The 9276-nt window shown below is 40.4% G+C and overlaps 1 protein-coding gene across 1 annotated transcript; it reads left to right on the top strand.

Moving 5' to 3' along the window:
• Positions 1-1594: 1594 nt before the first annotated feature.
• On the top strand, positions 1595-7632 carry LOC119902330 (neuromedin-U receptor 1-like). The gene is made up of 3 exons (XM_038718443.1): positions 1595-2307; positions 3052-3285; positions 5362-7632. The coding sequence occupies exons 1-3, from the start codon at positions 1623-1625 to the stop codon at positions 5685-5687; spliced, it is 1245 nt and encodes a 414-aa protein (XP_038574371.1). The 5' UTR covers positions 1595-1622; the 3' UTR covers positions 5688-7632.
• The last annotated feature ends 1644 nt before the right edge of the window (positions 7633-9276 follow it).

Consider the following 9276-nt stretch of genomic DNA (forward strand, 5'->3'; position numbering starts at 1 on the left):
TAATGGTCGAGGCTGCAAACAAGATGCTTTGGTGATGAAGAGCGAGAGAGAGAGAGAGAGAGAGAGAGAGAGAGAGAGAGAGAGAGAGAGAGGTGGGGTAAACTGCAGAACTCAAATACGGAAAATCAAGGGAGCAGTGACGCACTGAAGCACCAAAGCAGACAAGATAAAGAGCCAGAAAAAGCCCAGGATGAAGACAAATATGACGATAACACAACTTCTCACATTTCTTCAAATCTTGTTCATCATGTAAAGAAGAGGATAAAGCCCTCAAGGCGCCCACAAACTGAAGGTGTGTATTTTCTTTGCTCCTGACAAGAAGTTATCTTAATAACTCATTGCATGCTGAATGGATAAACAAACTCAGTGTGGGAATCTAAACAAAAGTCTCTCTGGAGTCTGCGGAACATAAATTCCTAATAAGACAACTGTGACTGCATTGTTAGTGTTTTTGTGGGAGGACAAGAGAATATACCAATGATATTTAAGAAAATTATGAAAAACAATACAATTTTACAATACATTTTGTGACACTACTATTGTTGCAAAAAATAGACACAGAAGTGATAAGTAATTGTTTATCACCATTTCATAGTGGAACAAACCAGGAGCACGTTCAGCCCTGACAAAACGCAGCAAAACGTTTATTTAAACAGACAAGGTGGTGAGTTGAACACCCTGTTGAGTTAGGCAAGTGCTGGAAATACGAGATGGCCATTCTTTGTGTTCTTCTAAGCCTCATGAAATAATTTTTTTTAGTTTATTAGTGGGGCGAGGTTTATATAAATGTTGCTGCTGATTGGGTTACACCTCTGATACACCCACCAAATGAGAGAGAAGAAGGTGTTCTGGTTTCCGTCCCTTTTTAGTCTATGTAAGACCAATCATGTTTGAGCAGGCTTTGGCTGCATCCAGGTAAACAGCAGAAGAAAACAGGCTGAATGCATTGGCTAAAATGCACCTCAGGACCCAACAAGTATCAACTGACAACGATTTAGCTTTTTTTTTTTATCAGTCTCAGAACCCTATTGATTATCTTTTTTATCATTGTCAGATGATAGCCGATGGGTTCTGAGATTGCAAGGTAACAGTGTAATGTTTGACCTACCTTTGTAGCTCAATGGAGTATTCCAGTAATTTTGGAGTAGATTTTGGTCAAAATATAATGGTAAAACAAAAACACAGATAAAAAAAATTCACAAATGTATTTCTGATGCACACATAAATATGTATTGTTTTAAAGAAATGTAAAAGAAATCCACAAATATATGTATTTAAGTGTGTGCAATTTTCATCAAAAGCAAAATATATATATTTCATCAAAATATATTTTTAATATTTTTAAGAAGAGAGTTAATTATATATTTGAATTACAAAATACATCTGATCTGAAAACTCTACATACCAGTTTGTGTCTCGAGCCAAAATAACCCTCATGACATCACTATGACATCATCAGGGTAATTTTTTTTAAAATTTGGAAATCTCTGTCCAGAACCACAGAAGACATTATACTGCAATACTCCTTGTGCTGAGTGGCCTGAACTTAATTTATAAAATGTCTCCTCTTTATTCTTTTCATTAGGTTTAGAAGCTGAAAAATCGTCTTGCCAATCAGCAACATGCCGGAGCTGAACTGCTCCCTTGCAACCCTTTTCGAAATAGGTGCCACAGTTTTCAGTGACATAGGCTGCCCCGAAGGTGCTGTGGTGTGTGGGATGAATATCTCTTGGGTGTTGGCTAACGCTACAGCAGATCTGGATGACTTATGCTTAAGCGAGGAGGAGTACCTGGTCAGGCACCTGGGCCCTCTAAGGTCCCCAGTGTTCCTTCCCGTCTGTCTCACCTACCTTACCATCTTCACGGTAGGCTTACTGGGCAATTCCCTGACCTGCGCAGTCATTTTGCGCTACAGGGTGATGCAGACACCCACTAACTACTATCTGCTGAGCCTGGCCGTGTCTGACCTACTGGTGCTGCTGCTGGGAATGCCGTTAGAGCTCTATGAGATGTGGCAGAACTACCCCTTCCTGCTCGGGGAGGGAGGGTGCTACTTCAAAACCTTCCTGTTTGAGACAGTCTGCTTCGCCTCCATCCTCAACGTCACAGCGCTCAGCGTGGAACGCTACATGGCGGTGGTGCACCCCCTCAAAGTCAAACACATGACCACACGTGCTCACGTCAGGAGGGTCATCTACATGCTGTGGGGGCTGTCCATGCTGTGTGCTGTGCCAAATACCAGTTTGCACGGGATTTGGGTGCTCCCTCCAAGGTTTGGACGACAGTTTCCCCGATCAGCCATCTGCTGTACGTAAAGAATAAAAATCTTATTTTTGCTATTCATAAGTGTCTACAGCCATGCTCTGAGCTCAGTAAGGCTGAAGGCTATGTCAACATACTAATGTGTTCACAATGACAGTGCTAACATGCAGATGTTAAGGAGGTTTAACGTTATAAAAAATGTATGATGTACAATTACTAATTACTGAGTTGGCGATGTTGCGGTGGATAAGACACCCATGCCTTTGGTGTGGGAGATCGGGGTTCAGTTCCCACTGCGACATCAACCAATGAACAAGACACTTAACTCCTAGTTGCTCCAGTGGCATGTGACCTCTGACAAGCAAATGTCAGTCGCTTGGGATAAATGCGTCAGCTGAATGAGTAACTGTAGTGTAACATTTGCTAATTGTAGCTATTAGTACAATGTTTCAAATCCAAATTTTATTCAAAAAACAACAAATGTTAGCCTGATAATGGGGCTAGAAACAAAATCAGGGGATCACCAATGTCAGTAGGATTCACTTCTGGTAAACACAAATGTTACAACTATCCATCTAATAGTGATAGACATATTACACATTTGACATATTTTAGTCTGGACCAAAGTGATTAACCGACCAATATTGCCATCCCTAGAGCAATGCTGCTAGCATGGCTTAAAAGGGCTAAGAGGTTTCGCAGTTGTATATGATGCTATGCATACACCTGGGATCATGATTTGACTGACAAATCTACCTAACCCCCCCTTTGTTACATCTCCATCATCAGATGTGGTCAAGCCCATCTGGATGTACAACCTGATCATCCTGATTTCCACGTTGGTCTTCTTCCTGCTCCCCATGCTGATGATTAGCATTCTCTACCTGCTCATTGGCTTGCAGCTACACAGGGAGAGGGTGAGGACTGTGGTGGACACGAGGGGTAACTTTGGACCAGAAAGTCTCTCCAGGTCCCACATGCAGAAGCTGAACAAACGCAATCTCCAAGTCACCAAAATGCTATGTAGGTGTCATTTCAGTCATGTTTTCTCCAATCTGCTAAGGAGCAGAAAACTGAGTTTAAATCGACTTTGTGTATGTGTGTCCATTGTTCACATATGCATTTATTTTTCTTTTCAGTTTAACTATTTTCAAAGCAACAGTATGTAAGATGTGTTAATTTGAGCGATTTTGCACCCTTAATAATAATAATAAATAATGACGGTTGTACACGTGCATTGTTATGATTACATTGCGATCAAAAGCTAACAAGTTGCCAACTTTGCTAACACAGGCCAAGTCCAACTGTGTACACAGAAATAAAGCCAGCTTGGTGTCTGTCTAGCAGCCTTTAATTTCATAAAGCTCTCGTAACGTCCGGCAGCCTCTAGCTTGGTCACTCTCTTTTTCTCTTCTTAACTTCCACTGTAAACACCCTCTTCTGTCTCTTCACCTCTTAGTTAATGTTACATCCATAGAGGCTGCTGAGCCCGGTTATGTTGCCCGCTTGCCTGGTGGCACTCTCCACCAGCAGCAGCACAATGTTAAAACTCGGGTTGCAAGCTAGCCAACAACACTAGACAGCAACTGACACAAGAGCACTTACAGTAACATTACTGATGTCTAAGTGCGTTATCTAGTAAGTTTGCTAACATCAACTTGAGATTTATAGCTAGCGGCTAAAGCTGTGTCTCTGGCTGATTTTGACAACTTTGCTAACATAGCCACACATCGAATGAGCAACAACACCAGAAGACTCAGCAAGCCAGCTAATAAGCTACTAGTCCAATAGAAAGATTGCCAGCTCTGCATCTGTCCTGCATTTCAGCTCTATTAGCTGAAACTAGTCCAAGCCAGTCCAATATTTACTCTTGTCCGGTCTTGCTAGGTCACTCTTTCTCTTCCTCACTTCCTTTAACATCTTCAGTCTCTTTGCATCCTCTGCCATGATATCCATACTGAGAATACAGAACTAGTTTCTTCCAAAGTACAGAAGCCCTAAGCAGCCATTCAAATATTTTTTTACTCCGTTTTCCTGTGATAGCTGGATAATTTTCTCGCGAACTTCAGATACAAACCATAGCCGAATACTGGGGTGCGTTTCTTTAGGATAATTTCAGAGCACTTGGCAGAGTGGGTTTAACTCCTGCTTTCATCATTTCATTTTATTATCCTCTTCAACAAAGTTGTTATGAAGAGATTCAGGGGAATCCAATCACACATTTCCCAATGGCCATTTCAAAGGTTCAGTAATAGCCACCAGGAAATGTATAACGTTAAATGGATTCCCCTGACTGAGAAGCGGATGAATTTCCTTTGGCTGGGAATGATGAGAAAATGAAAAGTCCATTGGTAGATGGATGTGGACCAATCGCCGGGAAACAGTCCAGCACATGCTTTATTGAGAGCATGTGAACAGTCTCTTCATAAGAACTTTGTCGAAGAGGATTATGAAAAAATAAAATTAGAAAAAATGTTAGTGTTTAGTGAGAATCAAACCCACAACTCTAAGAGTCCTGAGCTCTACCATCTGAACTAACCAGTGACCCTGATATCACCATTAAACCACTGGGGTAAACTACTGTTTTGTTATCTCGAGACTTGGAGATAATTATCCAGTTTGAAACAATGGCCACTTAGAGCTTCCGTACCAAAGAACTTACATTCTACATTGTTTAATCTTTGCTTCTTCTTATAGCTTGCTTGCTGAAGAGTTTTGTTGTGGATGTGGTGCCGTACAGCATTACCCTGGTTGAAATCCTGCCCGGGATTTCAACCTTACTGAGTGCCATAGAAAACTTAGTGATGTCTCTCACCCAGTTACAAATCAGTGTGCCATCAAAATGATTTTGAAGCTGTTATTTTAAGACAAAAATATTACATAATATTTCTTTAACTTACATGTCCATCTGTCACAGCTTTGTCTTCTTGTCTGTCACATGCTGATGATTGGATTGACATCATGACTCTCAACATGTCTAGAAATATCAGGGGTGTTATAAGTGTGTGTGTGTGTGTGTGTGTGCTTCCATTTGCCTGTTGTCACTGCATCTATCCAGTTGACTATTATTCACCTAAACTCTCCATCTGACCTGTCCAGGTGTGTTGGTGGTTGTGTTCGGCCTTTGCTGGGCTCCCTTCCACGTGGACCGCTTGATGTGGAGCTACATGGACACCTCGTCCAAGCAGCACCACAAGGTCTTCGAGTACGTCCACATCATCTCCGGAGTCTGCTTCTACCTAAGCTCTGCCATCAACCCCATCCTCTACAACCTAATGTCCACCAGGTTCAGAGAAATGTTCAGTCACGTTACCTGTTATTCTAACAGCTGGCAGACTCGCTCCAGCTTACAGATGACCCAACGCAGCACACTGAGCGAGACAATTCCCAACAGTATGAAATGGAAAAACGGAATAAATGAGTAGAGAAATGCAACTTATACAGGGAATAAGGGGTCATTGAATGGTTTAATGAGCCTAAAAATGGTGTGAATCATATCCTACAGCCTACACAGTTACCGGATCTTAACCCCACTGAACTGAATTAGCTAAATAAATGTAAATGTATTTTTTTTTAATTGCCACCACCATCAACACGCTAAATGAGAAAATATCTTTTGGAAGGACTTAGAGGCACTTACTAAGACACTTTATGTTGTTTTTTCCCTTAATTTTAACCAATTCGTACAGATAAGTAGCCCACAGACCTTCAAATGAGAAGGTCTTAGCCCCAAATGGAAGAATATTACCCTGTAAGTGGTAGGGGATGTCAGACGAAGCTGACCAGACATTACCCTGCACGTGCACAAAGGTTATGTGACAAGCACTTAAAAACATAAGGATGCCTGCATACTGAACACTCTGCTACTGTATCTGGAAATCCAGACTGCAGAAATATATACAGTAGCTCAAATCCCATTTAGAGGGAGGGCCAACATACTGAATGAAGCAAAAAGATGATGAGACGGAGCACATCGATCTGTCTGAGTTCAATGTGTGGCTGAACAATGAAATTATCATATAAATGATACAACAGCATTTTTTATGCATGGGAAATATAACTCATTGACTCTCTCAAATAATTTCTATTTGTGTACTAAGTAAACTTATTTATTGTATATACTGTATAATGTGAAGCATAACATTTCCAGGCATTCCAGCTCAGAGTGCCAACATCATCACGCTTTCACGGCAAACAATGAACAATGCACAATGTCTGCTGTTTAAAAGCAAGAACATTTGTCTAGGACTGAATAAGAGGTGAAAATGAAAGTCAATTGAGTGAAGGAGAGGAATAAACATGATGGTCTGTCTATGGTATTTATAACCAGTGACAAAGCTTAGTCATGTGCCTTACAAGTATTTAAATTATATTCTGAATTCTTAAGGCATAATGGTTTAATATTCCAACTGCCACATTTCCACACATATTTCTTTGATAACTGCACTGTGTAATTACTTCTACAATATTAGTAATTCTTCATATTGTTTGAAGCTGAATTAATAGGAAAAGTTTAGGATCACATTCAAGTATTGCTTTCCTGATAGAAAAACGTGAAGGTTTCACTTTAGTTTCATGTAGTGAATAAAGTGCTTCAACATTTTGCTAATTGTATTGAAGACAGCACCTGTATATAGGAAATGTTTATATTTATCGTCTGTTGTGTTAATACACTGTATCTGATGCAGTTTTCTGTTTAAAAGCATACATGTTTTTCACAGCGTGTACCCTTGAAATAGTTTATGCGACTGCATGACCTGCTCTCGAACATCAGTGCTGTTAGTGAGATGTGCCAGCAGAGTTATCATTCTTATTACTGGTTTGACTCAGAAACAGTGTATTACGAGTCTTTGCACTTGTTTTTTATGTTTAGACTCCTGTAGAGAAACCAGCTCCAGGACTTCTGTGTAAACATCATGGTTAAAGTGCTACCCAAACAATACCAGTTATTTATGAGTTGTGAGATCTGCTACAAGCCACAAGAAGCTTCGCACTAGACTGTCTCATCTCAACTTTGGGTGACACACAGTGCAGGGGAAAAACTAATTTTTACAAATGGAGATGATGATTATGAGGGGTAGAAACTAAGGGGAAAGATGCTGTCACTGGGTCAATAATATGGAAAAAATGTAATAATGAACAATAATGATGGACACTGACTTTGTAATGACACAATATTGTCAGTGTGCCACACCAACACTAATGAACAGCAAACTACTCACAACTTCCATCACCATAACAGAATAGACTGTTTACCCACCGGCTCTGCAAATAGACTCGTTCAGAAGGCCGCATCACAGCATCACCCAATAATGGTATTCATTCAAGAGTGCGGTTATTATTACCACCCGTGGCACTGTGTGATGTGACAATACGGAGCAGACAGTATCATTTAACTTTAAAGACTTGTATGAGCAGAATGTCACGCGCTGTGAAATTAAAGCACATATCAACCCAAATGAGAAGTATGATGTGTTTCATTTTGACTTTTTAGTTCAGCAGATATCTGGAAATTTCTACATGTTCAAAACCATAAAATGCCAGAATTGGAAACAATCAAAAAGGCAATGTGATGCTCAGTAGGAGTTGTAGGAGGGATGAATTGCAAAGTGGCCTCACATTGCTGGTTTTCAAATTGATATAAAGTCACTTATATGAATCATCCTGACATGTTTTGACTCACAACATAATGTAAACAGAGAGTTACAATTTTTCATCTAGAATCTTAACTGACACAGGTAATGTAAAAACAAAACTTACAGACCAGCTCTATTAAAGCAGCAGATTATAGGGGATGGAAAATGAAGAGATACAGCACTCTTAAAATATTCTTATGACAATAAAATGATCATTTGAAACAAGTATAAGGACAGGAGGAAATGTAGAAGCACAAAGCATAGCAGACACAAGAAGGTGTAGGAGGAGATATGATTCACTGCAGAGGTGTTTCATAATGACATGAGTTTGAGCGTATTGTGAAGATGGGGGACTTACACTGATGGTTCTGACTGGGGCTCTGAGGTCATTAAAAAAAGAATAGCAGTTGAGAAAAAAGATATGAGCCTGATATGTCCTTGGATTGACGTGTTAAGCAGAGACCAGAGCAGGGACAGGCTCAGCAGCCCTGTGCACCAGCACCATGGTTTAGTATTCAGTAGTAGCAGCATAGGCAGCCTGAAGACTGTTGTACATCCAAAAACCCAACATCCAGCTGAAGGCGGGAGCTTACAAAACTTTGAAGTTTTAGGATGTACATTTTGTTGCATGCATACCATCAAATCATTTCTTAAACTAAACCTAAAGCTGCACTATAACTATCTTTAGCCTCGTTAGGGATGACATTGTCAGTTGGTGGGTGCACTGCTTTAGTCCAGACTGAAATTTCTCAACAACTATTTAAAGCAACACATCTTCATACCTAAACGACAAAATAAGTCCATTGTCAACTGTACCAAAACGACATACTGTATATGACCAGGGGAAAGTGCGAGTCCAGCAACAGGCTACCGAAGTATGCGACGCAAGTCACGACACGTTAAACATGTGGTTATAAAATCATCACAGTTTGGTTAGCTTTAGGCAAAAAAACTGCGTGTTAGGTTACATTACTTGACTTTCTCTTGTATTCCCATCATATGGCCACTAAAGGTCGCGGCATAACAATAAACATAAATACGGGTCATAATAAGCTGCTGCACAATCGACCTCTACAGCCATTTTTATGGTGAGGATGGGCTGATTTAAAGGACTGCTATGACAATTGGTAGATATTCATGGTTCACAGGCAATGTCTCCAACTGATTTGTGCTCTAGCGCCACCATGAGGTTGACATATGTGGTATTGAGTGAAATGTTTTGGGAGCAACTGGATGGTTTGCCATGACATTTGGTATACGCATTGATGCCCCCCTCAGGATGAATTGTAATAACTTTGGTGATTTGGTGAACAAATTACATGTACACAAGATCACAGCAACATCTCACACACACACACACACACACACACACACACAC

The sequence above is a fragment of the Micropterus salmoides genome, unplaced genomic scaffold, assembly GCF_014851395.1.
Source record: "Micropterus salmoides isolate LMB-PRFRI ecotype aquatic unplaced genomic scaffold, ASM1485139v1 Ms_hic_scaffold_14, whole genome shotgun sequence".
Classification (NCBI taxonomy): Eukaryota; Metazoa; Chordata; class Actinopteri; order Centrarchiformes; family Centrarchidae; genus Micropterus; species Micropterus salmoides.